This window comes from Physella acuta, unplaced genomic scaffold, assembly GCF_028476545.2.
Source record: "Physella acuta isolate Inbredline_101_S28 unplaced genomic scaffold, ASM2847654v3 ptg000073l, whole genome shotgun sequence".
Classification (NCBI taxonomy): Eukaryota; Metazoa; Mollusca; class Gastropoda; family Physidae; genus Physella; species Physella acuta.
The window spans coordinates 212,590-228,701 of NW_026731593.1; the positions used below are offsets into that span (position 1 = coordinate 212,590).

Sequence of the window (16,112 nt, forward strand, 5' to 3'; positions counted from 1 at the left end):
GAATTTCCATTTAAAACACATAAACTGCTTTTGGATTGGACTCGATACCTAGCACCTACTGCGCAAAAAGTGGAATCGAATACAACTAAAGATACGTCCATGGACAGTTCGTCATCTTTTACACACTTGTAAACCTTCTCGTCAAAAGCTGTTATAACACTAAATTCACCATTGAAGAAAACTCCGCAGTGCTCAAATTCAGAATTTGCTCTGTGCAGTGCGGCCGTCCGCCATTGACCGTGGTTGTAATGCGCCGTCTTATACAAAATAACATCAGTTATAATATTACGTATGTTAGGAGTTATACATATCAACTTATGTTTTAGAAGTTGTTCCAAAAGTGGCGTACTGACAAGACACATTCTCACAGAGTTCAGTAGTTTTACCAATACCTTTGTTCTTGTATTATCTTTATTCTTATATACCCTACCATTCAAAACAGTATTGTTTCTCAAGCAAATATCTACCTGGTCGTATTCTAATTCTTCATTATTTATCTCAAGATAAGTTCTCGGGATTTCAATACAAAACTGTATGCGTTCTTCAGTAAAATTTGCTGTACCTAAATTTATAACGAGATATTTATTCATCTCTTTCTCTTTGCCATCGTTAAGCTCATTAAAATCTTCTTCAACATTCGGCACGTGTTCAACCCATTTCATCACCGTCTCTAAAACAGTATCTTCAGAACTCACGTTAAGATCTCGGTCCTCAACCAACCTCAACAACTCTTGAAACGGAAGCTCCATCATCGTCGCCATCTTGCTCACGTCGTCAAAGTTTTTTAACATAAATTTTCTACACGCGTCCAAGACTTTCAAGGAGTTATAATCTTTTGCGGTTTTATAAATATCCTCAAAGTTCTTCAGGGAAATAGCTTTCACGGCTGATTCTTCACATTTTTCTTTAACATTGTTTTTATCAAGCAGTACCGCCGTCTTCCATATTGTCAAACAGTTATTTACAGACAAGATTTTTAAAGCGAATAGCTCGCATTCTTCCATCATAAACTCAATCTGAAGCTGATCAACTGCCCGCCATACGTCCATAAAGTCGTCCGCCTTTAACTTAACTAACCCAGTGTTTAAAGCTTTTAAAATTGTTTGAACCGTCGAGACTGACATCCCTTTCAACGTGACAGAATCATCTTTAGCCTCCATCATGTCAGTCCGTATTAAAGCTCGGAAAAAATGTGACGACGCTGCCAGCAAGGATCGGTTGCATCGAAACTCGACGTCTTCAACTTTAACGGTGTAGTCCATCGCATCGTTTTCAATGAAAAACGATTTCAGATTTTCTATCACAGTGTGCGCCCTGTTGTTTAATTCCCCCATCATAAATGATACATGCAGTCTAACTTTATTATAAGAAACTGATTAAACTCATGTTGCTTCGCTTTGATATTACCAAGAAAATCTAAAAAAAGAACCTGAAAATATAAAAAATTTACACCATATAAATTTTAACTATTAAAAATAGCAGAAAAACTCTTGCCATTTTAAACATTGTAACATGATTTGATGGGTTTATAGAATTATAACATAACCATTTATATGATAATTGATGTGTCTAAAATATTCAATTTTTAGTTGTATATATGCGTGATCAATTTGTCTAATACATCAATTTTAAGCCAACCAATAACTGCTCCTAACTTCTAAAGGATGGCGAGGAAAAAAATGACTTTAAAAAGGCCGTGCTACTGATGATAAAAGATAAACTCCAAAGTAGAATTAGGGAATTATTTGTTCATCGAAGAGTAAACCTTATTGAACTCATGATCTGAAAACTATTTCTGTAAGAAAAAAAAACATGCTAAACTCAATTTCTGTATAGAAAGTAAATACATAGCATTCGAAAACTTTGTCAACGATATTGCACAGTACTGACTAAAAATGAGGAAATATTATTTTTAGCAAGTATCGTCAGTGTTTTATCGCTTTTCTACAGGTATTCATAAACGGATCTAGCAACTTGATAAGGAAGACATAAAGCCTCCATTACACCCAACACTGCAAAAATAAATTTGAATATCATCAATTGAATGCTAACCGCTGAAAGCAGTTGGAAATACTTTCATTCAATTCTATTTTTTTTTTGCTTGGCCTAGTACCCACTAACTCGCCGAGTTGTTTATCAGTTTCTGAAGAGGGGTTGGAAACAGGTATTGTTAGAGAAGTAGCAATAGAGACCTTATGATTTATTTCAATGCTAAATGTAGACACATGCGCACAATATAGTCCCAGAAAAGACAGTCATTTCTAACCAGACGGGATCCGAACCTACACTCCACACGGCACCGAATCGTCTCGCCTGCCGTGTTTCATGTCAGAAGTGTAAACATTACCACCACATTGTAGAGCGAAGTGATCGTTGTGTTTACACTTCCAATTTGGTGAACATAATACTGTATGTCTATATTACCGGTATCACTTTATGTAAACTTGACTCGCTATGGAGCCAATTAATTTTGATCATCATCATCATCATTATCTTTTCCCGTTCGTGCCCAGGGCACATGGGGGAGGAAGTAGAGATCATATGTTTCAGAGACCACGGCATATGAAGAGATAGTGTTTTCAGAACTATGCCAACCAACCTTTGCTTTCCTTAATGTGAGTTAGGTACGCATTAGAGCTTGGTGGACTCAGGTACATTCTTCTGACTTCAACCCGGATTCAAACTCGAAACTTTCTATCAGTTTACCCCTCTACCGCTAGGCCACACTGGCCATATTAATTTAGATGGTCAGCAACAACGTCGGCCTAACTTTTTTTTAAAACAAGCTCTTGCTCATGTCCAAGGTAACTTATTTCATTTCAGCTGAGCATGCTCCGAAGCTGAAACTTATGAATGAGAAGTACTGGGCAGACACGACAGTAAAACCAGACAATTATAAACGTTTTTATAAAATAGATTTATCGCCCAGATATTAAACTCAAAAGCGGACTCACATTGAGGGTGCAAGAGGTTTTATATCAGTGAAAGCTAAATCCCATTCATTCATGCGTGATGATATGAACCTCATAATGATATGTATCTGCGACATTTTATCCGACAAAGAAATACGATGTGCTATAGGGGATGGGGTAGAGAAGATTGTAGTATATAAAGTGGGAGGTAAAGTAATCGACAGCGGAGTAGTGTCCTACTACAATTTTAGGGAAGGTAAATATTATACTGGCGGCAGAGGCGTAGCGACCCTTCCCGGGGACAAACTTTCAATCTGGCGCCCCCCCCCCCCCCCGGGAGCAAATTTTCAATTTGCACCCCCCCCCCTCAAACTTTCGATTTGCACCCCCCCTAAAAATTACATTTTTCGATTTGCACCCCCCCCCCCTTAGACTATTTATAATGCAAAAATGCAGCTAAAATGACATTTTAATTTGTTTTTACAACCCATTTTGGCGCCCCCTAAGGTCGGCGCCCGGGGACATATGTACCCCCCTGCCCCCCCCCCCCCCATCGCTACGCCTCTGACTGGCGGGTAGTTAACCATTCGGGTTATAGTAGAGTGTCGACAGTGATGTATATGTAATTATGTATGTATGTATGTATAACTGAAAGGCTAGACCCGCATACATAACTTTTAACTACGTTATATTATTCGTACTAAAACTTTAAGTAAACAGCTAAATTACTCTTATATTCCTTACAAAACTTCTAGCTTACGCCGTGACTTATTATAATCCTAATCCTAACCTTGACCGTGACCTTAGTACTGCTCATACGTTTCTTTCATGAGACTTATTTTAAAAAACAATATCAACTATCTAGATACAATGTTGGTCTTTCAATGCGATAAAATACGTTTATTTAAGCTTCATTTCTTTCGTATCATTAGTCTAACCATAAAGCTAGTTATCAAAAAGTCACGAAGTCTATAAAATTGTATCTATCTCTGCCGGCATAACTACCTGATCCTAACCATGGATCTAGTGATACAGTCCAAGTCCTAAACATAACCCTGACGTTAACCAATACACTAGTCATATTTGTATCATCATCAGAGGCGTAGCGAGGGGGGCGGGGGTGCGGACCTCACCGGGTGACACCATTTAGGGGGGTGACACCAAGGCAAAAAATAGTAAAAAATATAGAGAGAAAATTTTGAGGGGAGGTGCAAATCGAAAGTTTGAGTGAAGGGGGTGCAAATCGAAAGTTCGAGGGGGGGTGCAAATGAAGAATTGAAAGTTTGTTCCCGGGAAGCGTCGCTACGCCTCTGGGGGGGGGTGACACCATTAAGTGCCGCACCGGGTGACACCCGACCTCGCTACGCCACTGATCATCATTGTTAGCTTTCTACTCTAGCCTGAGTCATAGACTTAACACTAAGACTAAACCCTAACAAACAAAGGGTGGGTGGTGGGTGCGGACCGCACCGGGTGACACCATTTAGGATGGTGACATAAAGGCAAAATAATGGGGGAAAAACAAGAAAAATGCTATTTTACCATTTCTATTAATGATGAATTTATACTTATAAAGTCTTTTAAGTACAAATCGACAACTATTTCAAGAGCGTGGATTGACACCATAACGTAAACGTGCTAACTATAGAGAAAACAATGCTACATCCAATTGTATTATTAAAAGACTTTAGATAAACATGGTTACTATTACGTTTGCATTGATTATACACATACAAGTACTGTATGTTGCATATATTTAACTTATAGGCCTATGTAATTTATGTCTGGGGGGTGATACCCGACCCTAGCGACGCCACTGGTAGTAGATCAAGATCTAGATCTACAAACTGCAACTGCAGTAGATCTATATAAATTCTAGAATCTAAATCTTCAGACGCTAGATCTTTCAAAAAACAAAAATTTACCATGTTCGTCAAAATATATTTCTCTCTCACATCTAAAGATCTAATCTAAACCTACCTAGGAGTTCTCGCAATGGACTAATACTATTAAATTATAACTCTAGCTATCGTTATTTTATTTATTAAAACTATGCTAGAAATATTTTAAAAAATAGAAACAGATTTTAATGTTTCAGTAACACAATGTAAAATAGCTGCGGCGTCAGAACGTGTTCTTAAAAAGTGCACTCATTGTGCACATTTCTTTTTTAGTTTTCTGGTGCGTACCAAGCAAGTCCGTTTTAACTTTCACAACAACTGATTTAGTTCGAAAACTTTTATCTCTCCCTGGCTAACCAGATATGAATTAACGCGAGAAAGAACGATAAACTTACAAGCCCAATAGAGGAAATATTGTAGTCGTGCAAAAAAAAAAAATCAAAATCGCAATGTTCACAAATCTCGACGTTTTACACATCTGTTTCAGTCGTATTTTTGAAAGTTTGAACATCGGTCTTGACGTCAGGCTATGTCGAGGGTATTGAGTGCATACCGGACCCAGTGGCGTAGCGAGGTCGGGTGTCACCCGGTGCGGTACTTAATGGTGTCGTCCCCCAGAGGCGTAGCGACCCTTCCCGGGGACAAATTTTTGATTTGCACACCCCCCCACCCCCTCAAACTTTCGATTTGCACCCCCCTCAAACTTTCGATTTGCACCCCCTCCTCAAATTTTTCTCTATATATTTTGCTATTTTTTGCCTTGGTGTCACCCCCCCCCCCCCTAAGTGGTGTCACCCGGTGCGGTCCGCACCCTCCGCCCTGCACCCCCTTGCTACGCCTCTGACCGGACCTTGCTGATGTGGCTTTTAATGTCCTCATCTGCTCCCCCTACCTTGCTTACTACACTCCATAGATAAGTGAAGCTATCCACTGTCGAAATAGTTATCCCTTGAACCTTAAATGTGAGCTCATGTTTTTGTTAATTCTCATCATCTTTGTAAAAAAAAATACATAATGCAGCAAATGTAAAACGAGGTAATTAAAATAACAACACTACACTTGTATTGAACATTCTATTAATTAACCAATATTTTAGCTAATTTATGTAAGATTAAATTAACCAATACATTGTGTTTAAAAGTTTGTATATCATATTACTACTAAGCAGAAAAAAAAATTAAAAAATTAAAATCGACTTGAATTGAATTGAAGTTAACATATTTCTAACACTATTTCACCTCTATTTGCACACCGCAGCTGCAGAATTTAAAAAATAAGACGCTACTTAGCACCGGTGTTGGTCTGACTGTTCCAATTTTACATTGATGACATTGAAGTACATGGCTTTGAGAAAAATAACGATTTTAGTCTACTCATTTTAGATTCTCATTTGTTTTTATTTCTTGTATCGGTTACAATATATTGGTAAGTTTACACGTCAGGAGTTGTGTTAATTGTTAAGGGTAATTTTTAGAAAATGTTAGTATTAGTGTTTTTTAGTTAATCGTATTTCATAGATAGGCTGGCTGAAACTAGATCTACATCTAGACTAGTCTATTCCTGATCGTTAGTATTGATATGGACGAAACAACTTATGTTGTCAATAAGTATTCCTCTCGAGTAGTGATACCTATAAAGTATAAAAGCTTTATCAAAACTTCATGCCCAAGACACATGGGGCAGATGAAGTAGAGTTCATCTTATTCATTGAAGAGATATTGTGGTCAGCACTATGCCCAGCCGTTTTTGTTTTGTCTTATAATATATGCTGTGTCCTTCTCTCGATTGAATATACTAATGTAGGACTGCATATGAAGTACAATACAATAAACTCGATAATACAAATAAATATATAAATAATAATAAAGGTGTAAATTTGAAAGATACATATGTAACATAGTACAAACTTGATAAAACAATACCTAACAACCTAGCATACTCATCCACACCACACTTGGCGCAGCGAGGTCGGGTGTCACCCGGTGTGGCACTTAATGGTGTCACCCCCCCAGGGGCGTAGCTCCCTTCCCGGGGACAAACTCTTTCAAATTTTCGATTTGCACCCCCCTCCCTCTCAAACTTTCGATATGAAACCCCCCCTCACATTTTTCTCTATATATTTTGCTATTTTTTGCCTTGGTGTCACCCCCCTAAATGGTGTCACCCTGTGTGGTCCGCACCCCCCGCCCCCGCTCCCCGCTAGGCCTCTGCACACCACGCCCTCTCGCTGTCCAAACTGTCACCTAACTGCCACACACTCACACAGAATGTCAACTCTCAAACTGTATGTGAACACCTCTCGTCCCATAACATAAAACACAACCAAGGGCTACAATTTAGTACATATGTGGGCACCTGTCATTCGACACACATCACATCACAATGAGAGGCGTAGCGAGGGGGGGGGGGTGCGGGGGGGGGGGGACATATGTCCTTAGGCGGTGCGCCAAAATGGGTTGGAAAAACAAATTGAAAGTTTGAGGGGGGGGTGCAAATCGAAAGTTTGAGAGGGGGTGCAAATGAAAAGTTCGACGGGGGGGGGGGGGGGTGCAAATCGAAAGTTTGTCCCCGGGCGCCGGGAAGGGTCGCTACGCCTCTGATCACAATAGACACAATCAGGGAAGATATATGTGAAGGACTTAACACTGTCCTGGTAAATATTTGATTCATAGACTTGTATAGAGTTTGTTTTAATGTTGGTTGCTCTCCATTTTTGGACTCTATTTAACGGCGTGGTCGGACGGTAGAGCTTACCACTACTACCACGGGTTCGAGACTGTAGAACGTCATTGGGTCCACCCAACTGTGATGGATCCAGTGGCGTAGCGAGGTCGGGTGTCACCCGGAGCGGCACTTAATTGTGTCACCCCCCCCCCCAGAGGCGTAGCGACCCTTCCCGGGGACAAAGTTTCGATTTGCACCCCCCCCCCCCTCAAACTTTCGATTTGCACCCCCACCCCTCAAATTTTTCTCTATATATTTTGCTATTTTTTGCCTTGGTGTCACCCCCAAAAATGGTGTCACCCCCCGCCCCCCTCGCTACGCCTCTGATGGGTACCTAACTCATATAAGGGACACAAAGGCCACTGGCCACAGTGCGGACCACACTATCCATCATACGCCGAGGTCATTGTAACAGATAAACTCTACTTCATCTGCTCCATGTCTTTTGGGCAGGAAATAAAAAGATGATGATGTTGGAAAGTTGTATTTTTAAATATTCTAAATTATTGTACATGGATCAGTCGTTCGTTTAACATTATATTTTTTTTAAAACTCTATTGCGGCTACTGTTCATGTAAGTTGTCTTTTCATAGCGTCGTTCCATATCTATCCTGATTCTTCTCTCAGCTTCTGACTATTTATTATTGTGTTTCGGAACCATTCTTCACAAAATTTTACTCTGGTGTATTTCAAAGGTGACAACTTTCTGGCTTTACATTTACTTAAAGCTGAACTTTAATTTCCCTGCTGATCTTAGTACCAGTTGGAACATACCTTGCTATAATAATACATCTTAGAAGTTATTGTATAAACCATTTTTTTTTTTCACATTTTACAGTTCCTACTGTAGAACTCGAAGATGTGCGAGGAATATGAAAACCTGCAGACTATTGCCAAAAACACAGACAAACTTCTACAAGAAAGTGAGTTCTTGGACTATACTGTAAACGTTGACAACGACGAGTTTCGATGCCACCGTGTTATTCTGGCTGCGTCGTCACATTTCTTCAGAGCTCTTTTACGGTCAAACATGAAGGAAGAAAAAGAGGGTTGTGTAACTCTAAGTGGGATGTCAGCTCCAACGTTTCAAATTATTTTAAAGTCTTTGTACACTGGAAAAGTGGTGTTAACGTTGGACAACTTTATAGAAGTATGGCAGGCAGCTGATCAGCTACAGGTAGATTTTATCGCAAAAAACTGTGAAGACTTTGCTGTAAAGGTAATATCCCTTGAAAACTGTGAGGTTATTTTCAAAACGGCAAAAACATTTAATTCCAAACAGGTTTTAAATCTTTGTAAAACATTTCTGTTAAATAACTTCGATGACGTGAGCGGTATGGAAACTTTAATGGAAATGGGTATTAATGAATTTAATGAGCTGATTAGCTCTCATGCTCTAAAAGTCAGTTCTGAAGATAAAGTTCTTGAAACTGTAATGAAATGGGTTGAGTATGTCCCTAAGGAATCCTTACCTAAAGATAACAATGAAGACCGTTCTGGTTTAAATGTCTTAGACAATAACACAACAAAAGATGAAAGACTTGAAACTGTAAATGAGTTTCATGACATAAGTGTTGAACATGAACAAACAAACGAAGCGAAAGGAAAAAGAATTGAAAATTTGCCAACATTACTGAAGTCTGTGAGGACTTGTCTTGTTTCCAATCAACTCCTAAAACATGTTCTTAAACATCCACTAATACTTGATAACACTGAAGCTAGGGATATTCTAATTGATGCTGTCTTGTATAAGACGACACACTACAACCATGGACAATGGCTGACATCAGGTATACACCGTGCCTCGAGTGAATTTGAACACTGCGGAATAGTATGTGTGAATAAAAACATATTTTACATCTTGTCAGCATGTGCTGAAGAAATCCACACCTGTGTGAAGAATACTTTTGTAAATGCCGATGTAACTTTTGTTGTGTTTGACTCAGATTTGTACGTGGCCGGTGCCAGTGATCCATCTCAGACAAACAGCACTCTGTATGTTTTGAGCGACAATTCGTGGCAGAAAATAACTGAATTAAACGGACGTCAGTTGATTTTGGTTCCCTTTGAAGAAAGAATTTTTATCCTGGATAAATTTAACCCAGTGGTATATACAATAACTAAGAAAAAATGGAATGCCAATGTTGCTGAGTTTACAAAACTGCCAGACGTTTTAAATGTTAAACATGCCATAAATTATCAGAAAATGATTCTCATTTTTATCTCGGTGATGACCAATGAGGAGGAAAAAACTGAAGTATACCAGCTGAACATTCTAACCAAGGAACTAACAGAGTTAGAACAATTGAATGGACCAGCTGAACAGATAATAAGTTTCAGTGATGACAACAACACTTTCGTTTTACAAACCAACGGAAACTTATGGAAAATTAATGTCGACTCATCAGACACGATTTATTTTGAGTTTGTGGAGAAATTATGGAACATACAAAGAAAGCTGTACGGCGCTTTGACATACAAACAAAAGCTGATTATTTTCGGCCAAAGACCGAAGTGCGAACCACCAGAGCAGAAACGGCTGGGTCACCTTGAAGGTTACTTTAACAAAATAAAGTACTGGGGACACGACAGCGCATGCTCGAACTTTGTTCCCGTAGCCCTGCCTAAAAGTGAACTGTTGCCTACTCTAAAGAAGTTGTAGATGACGTTTCTAAAGAAATCTTTAATTTTAAGTTTTAGAATCAAAGTTCTACAATTGTAAGAGGGTTATATTTTCGCAATTGTATTTCAGTTTTGATTGTTTAATTATATGAGTGTTTTTTTTTTATTTCAATGGCAGTAAAGATTGCAAAAGTTTATTAGGCAAGCGGAAAAGATAAAAATTAAACACACTTCAGCTGGCAAGAAAAAGTTTCTTTTTAAATATTTTAAACAACTTGCATCTTAGTCCCATGGAAGTTTTATTTTTATATACTTAACCTTTCAAAATATGATGTCTAATCATATAGCCTGTCATGTTTAATTGTATATTAGGCAGTTGTTTTTTTTTTATTTCGTAATTAAGTTCTGTCGTTTCAAATTTTTCATTTTGCTATAATAAATTATAAAACAAATAATTATTTTATTGTATATGTAATTCATATTTTGTTCAATTTCTTTATTCTGAACATGTGTTTTATTGTCGTTCTAAATTAGCACGCGCTTAAATCGTCCATTATTTATATGGGTACTATATGTACTAAAAATCAACAACACCTCCAGAACTCTTATAGTGTGTACATTCTCTACCCATTCTATCAATAATACAAGTTATTTTACCCCTTAGTAATAAAAGCTACTAAGCTGTTAAATTTGATGAATGTTCTTTCGAGAATATATTTTTACTTTTAGAAGAACGGCTTGTTAATCCTGACTTTAAGCCTCTTTGTAACCTTCTTCGCGGGTTTTATTTGATAAGATTTTGTTAGCGAAAATATCACAAATGTTTGCCATACAATATAGCTTACAAGAGACCTAATACCATGCACTTTTCTAGCGTTAGACTACATACACGTAAGTAAAAAAAATCATCTTAAAAATAGTCTAAAATATCTTGAAGAACATTTTATTTCTCTCGTACATTAAATAATGTTTGTGTTTTGATGACGTCAGCACAAGCCGTTAAGCACATTTTATAAAAATCCTTAAAATCTATATCCCGACCTACAATATTCACTGTTACAGATTATCTTTTTATTTCGTCATCATTGTATTTGGTCGTGCTGTATAAAGATAAATAATTGAAAACTACTACTAACCTATAATAATGAAAAAGAAATGACACAAAAAAACCATACAAATTTTTAAGAATATAAAAATTTAACGAATTATATAAACATACTAGTACAGCTGTATAATTAAAATAAAAAAATACCAGTTTTTATCACTGTTTCACCTTTGTAAAAACAAATACAATGCCAAGCCCTCTTTCTGTCAGTCACTTTTTAAAATCTAACTGCGATCAATTTCTTGGATCTGCAATAAACTTACTCCAAATATCGCGCTCATGTGTCAACTATACATTCTCTGTCTCTCATGTACGATCAGTACTGGATCCAACTTTGTTCTTTAGCCAAGCATACCGAAAAATGATTTAGAATCGAGCCATGTTACCAGTCGTGGGTTTCAACCAGACTGTTGCATCCCCCCCCCCCTCCATCTATCACACCATTTGCTTTGCATATGACGGGCTGTTCGGTCAGAAGTCGACCTACAGCCACGACCCCAGGTTCCGAACACTCGCAGCCGACAGTATAGCAATCACCACTTTTACAACACATTCCGTATCGGTTTTTTTAATATACATATCTAAGAACATTAAAAAAAAAAAAAAAAATCTCTAAAAAATATCAAAGAACTGGCTCGCCCAGGACAGAGTGGAATGGCGGAGATTTGTTGTTGCCCTATACTCCACAGGGAGTAATGAGGATTAAGTAAGTATCTAAGAACACTTTTGAATTTTTCAAAAGATTTCTAATGGTGGCATATCTTAAAAATTGAGATACGACCACACATACCCAGCAAATTGGGTGGACTGGCTGTGTCCAAAAGAACTCGCAGCCTTCAGTATAGCAAGCGCCAGTTTTACAAAACATTCTGTATCTTTTTTTTTTAAATACAAATCTAAGGATACATTTGAATGTTGCAAAATATCTCTAATGGTGGCATATCTTGAAAATGTGAGCAAACACCACACATACCCAGCACATGGGGTGTACTGGCTGTGTCCAAAAGGCGCGGGAAGTTTTAAAATTTGCTACTATTCCCAGATTGAAATATTCATTTTGCATTATTTCTCCATCAACGCCCAACTCTAATGGGTACCTAACACTATCTCTTCATATTCCGAGGTCACAGAAACAGTTGAACTCTACTTCACTTGCCCCATGGACCTTAAGGTTTGAAAGGGGAACTTTACTTTTACTTTACGTTTTTGTCACATACTTCACTACTAACTTGTATAACCCGTGTCCACTGAAAGTTCTATACTAACCCTCACTCACCGTTTTATAATAATGTACAAGAAAGTTTAGAGGGTCTCACCCACCCTTTATTTAGTTTGCTGCTAGTTTCATAATGCAACTTGTTTAGTTAGAGTATGCATTCGATTTGCGCACCACAGCTGGACAAAAAGGAAATACCCAGATGCGTTTTATTGAGGGCTCTAGTACTGCTGCAAACTTTTATTTTGCTAGATAATTTAAATTTTAATTCGGTTTATCTTTATTAGCAATCGTAATGAATACATTTTATCGATGGGCTTTCTTTATTACGATATTTGTATAAATTTACTCTAAAAAATTTACTTTGGAGTTAAGAAAACATGTACATGGTAAGTTTAGATTTAGGGATACAAGTTGAATATGGCAGGTAGGTTGAGAGAGATCTCTTGATATTGATGGCATATTTTTTTATTTCTGTTTTTGTTTCTATTGGTTTTTCCATAGCGTTAAGCATTTTCAAAATTAAAGATTAAAAGAATTTGAAAACTTTTTTTTAAAATAAATCTTAGATATGTGGATGGACGTTTTATATAAAATAATACATATCTTTCATACTTATAATGTTGAATGATTATATTTGTTTTCCTAGACCCATAATATTTTTCGTTGTAATGATTTTTGTAACATTTTTAGCTTCCCTCTTTGTCACCGTTAAGTTTTACATTGTCATGTCTTAGAAGCAAGTTATAAGAAAAGTGCTGTTACCAATGGTATTTTTATTTCAATAACTAGGACTATTTTTGTATGCTTCATTGTATACATGAGGAGTATTTTTTCAAAACCTACTAGAACCACTTTGTAAAACAAAATGAGTTATTCTTATAGCCTCCTTAATTAAGTGGCAATTTAAGCAGTATACTAATATTTTTTTTCAAAAAAGAAAAATACAAAATACATTTCTTAACAGTAAAATATTTTAAAAAATCATAAGGTTAGTCAACAGAAAAAAAAAATTAAGACGATTTCCTCAAAATAAATCAGAAGTGACTTAGCAGGTTTTGCAAGTAGACTCCTCAAATAATATTTTAAATAGTTCCGTATTTACATGTTAATAAATTTGAACAGCAACTCTTCTAGGAGAGGAAACTACAAATCAATCAGGAGTGAAGCCCCTTTGGTGATAGGATACCAACACAGGTTTCTTTCAGGCAGCTCCTGCGACACAGCAGATTCCAAATCGTATAGGTAATGTTCTGTCCATTGGTTCCATTAGCTGTGTTGAGAGAGAGGTCCTGATACATGGGCAACATCTGGCTCTTCTCAACATGGACCCAAGCCTTGTACTTGGATTTCCAATTCGTAATCATCGAATGGTCAATTAGACTATGGAGATACATTTTTTTATTCAAACATTTACATTCTTTTTATTTCCCAGAGCCAATAGTTTCTGCTTAGAACGATGGCGATGAGAGAGGAATATGAAAACGGACAGACTATTGTGAAAAACACAGACAACCTTCTGCAAGAAAATGAGTTGTTAGATTATATTGTAAAGGTGGAAGATGAAAACTTTCGATGTCACCGTGTTATTCTGGCAGCGTCGTCACATTTCTTCAGAGCACTTTTTAGATCAAATATGAAGGAAGAGAAAGATGGTTGTGTAACTCTAAATGGGGTACGAGCTTCGGCGTTTCAAATTATTTTAAACTGCCTATACAGCGGAAAAGTTGTTTTAACGTTAGACAATTTTGTAGACATATGGCAGGCAGCAGATGAACTACAGATAGATTTTATTGTACAAAACTGTGAGGATTTCGCAAAAAAGGCTACGTCTCTTGAAAATTGGGAGCACATTTTTGAAACAGCCCTCCGTTTTAGCTCTAAAAATGCATTCAGTATTTGTAAGACATTTTTGTTAAAAAACTTCGACGCCGTAAGTGGTTCAAAAACGTTAATGGAACTTGACTTTAACAAATTCTACGAATTGATTGACTCTGATTATCTTGAAGTGAGTTCTGAGGATAAAGTTCTGGATACGGTAATGAAGTGGGTTGAGTATGTCCCTGAAGAAACCTTCAATGGTGAAGAGAATGAAAGGGAGAATGAAAGAAAAAGACCTCAGGTATTGACAACATTGTTGAAGTCTGTGAGGACGTGTCTTGTGAGTACACCTCTTCTAAAACATCTGCTAAAACATAGATTGATACTCAGCGTTACTGAAACTAGAGATATTTTGATTGATGCTGTGTTGTATAAGACGACACATTATAACAACGGTCAATGGCCAACAGCGGCTACACATCGTACCTGTAGTGAATTTGAACACTGTGGAGTTACATTTTGCAATGCCCAATTTATTATCATAACTGCTATACATAAAAAAATACTTAAGTGTGCAGAAAATAATATTGTAACTTTAGATATAGCCTGTGTTGTGTATGACTCCGATTTATACGCTACTGGTGTCAAACATCAATCTAATTCAACCAGCACTCTATGTGTTTTAAGCAACAAATCGTGGAACAAAATTGCTGAAGTTAAAGGTCGTCAGTTAATTTTAGTGTCATGCAATGATGCCATTTTTGTTCTGAGCAAAATTAAATCGACAATTTATTCAATAACAAAGAAAAATAGCATCATAAAAGTCGAAAAGTTTGCAAAATTGCCTAACACTTTAAGCGTGAAACACGCAACACATTATCAGAAGATGATACTCATTTTTTGCTCAAATAAAATCAACCAAGAGGAAAAAACAATTGTTTATCAGCTGGACATTCTAACAAAGAAATTAACAGAGTTAGAACAATTGAATGGACCAGCAGAACAGATGATAAGTTTCAGTGATGACAGCAACACTTACATTCTACAAACTAATGGAGAAATGTGGAAAATATTGTGTTCATCAAAAACAATGTATTTTGAAAATGTTGGATTTCTGTGGAGTGGAGAGAAAGAGCTGTGCGGCGCTCTGGTCTACAAACAAACGCTGATCATTTGTTACCAAAGTTCAACAATTGATACACGAAACAAAAAATTTTCTATAGATTATTTTACGAAAATAGTGTATTGGGAAATGAATGGAAACTGCTCAAACATGGTTCCAGCAATTCTTCGAAAAAGTGAACTGCGACCCGCACGTCGGCGCATGACTAAAAGTTACATACAAAATTGATGACATCACCCATGTGTTAAATTTTCTTCAAATCTTAATGTATTAAGATTTTATTGCGATTATGTTTTTGCTCTCATACTTCAGTTTTCATAGATTAAATTATTTCATTTTAATTTTTAAAATAAACACACTAAATAGAAAGTGAACTGCTACCCGCACGTTGGCGCATGACTAAAAGTTACATAAAAAATTGATGGCATCACCCATGTATTAAATTTTCTTCAAATCTTAATGTATTAAAATTTTATTGCGATTATGTTTTTGCTTTCATATTTCATTTTTATAGATTAAATTATTTCATTTTAATTTTTAAAACAAACACACTAAATAGAAATGGGCACGCGGAAAAGAGATAATAAATTAAAACATGGTTATACTTGAACGAAATTTAGAATTATATTTTTATTAATTTACATTTTGGACATGATTGAATTTTTATATTATACTAGACTTCCTGTAT

The 16,112-nt window shown here is 36.7% G+C and overlaps 2 protein-coding genes across 2 annotated transcripts; both read left to right on the plus strand.

Moving 5' to 3' along the window:
* Positions 1 to 6,142: 6,142 nt before the first annotated feature.
* LOC131952836 (kelch-like protein 31) lies at positions 6,143 to 10,546 on the plus strand. Its single transcript, XM_059315725.1, has 2 exons — positions 6,143 to 6,238; positions 8,376 to 10,546. Exon 2 carries the CDS (start codon positions 8,397 to 8,399, stop codon positions 10,197 to 10,199), a length of 1,803 nt encoding a protein of 600 aa, XP_059171708.1. The 5' UTR covers positions 6,143 to 6,238; positions 8,376 to 8,396; the 3' UTR covers positions 10,200 to 10,546.
* Positions 10,547 to 13,922: 3,376 nt separating this feature from the next.
* On the plus strand, positions 13,923 to 15,727 carry LOC131952844 (kelch-like protein 28). The gene has a single exon (XM_059315737.1). It carries the CDS (start codon positions 13,940 to 13,942, stop codon positions 15,650 to 15,652), a length of 1,713 nt encoding a protein of 570 aa, XP_059171720.1. The 5' UTR covers positions 13,923 to 13,939; the 3' UTR covers positions 15,653 to 15,727.
* Positions 15,728 to 16,112: the final 385 nt, after the last annotated feature.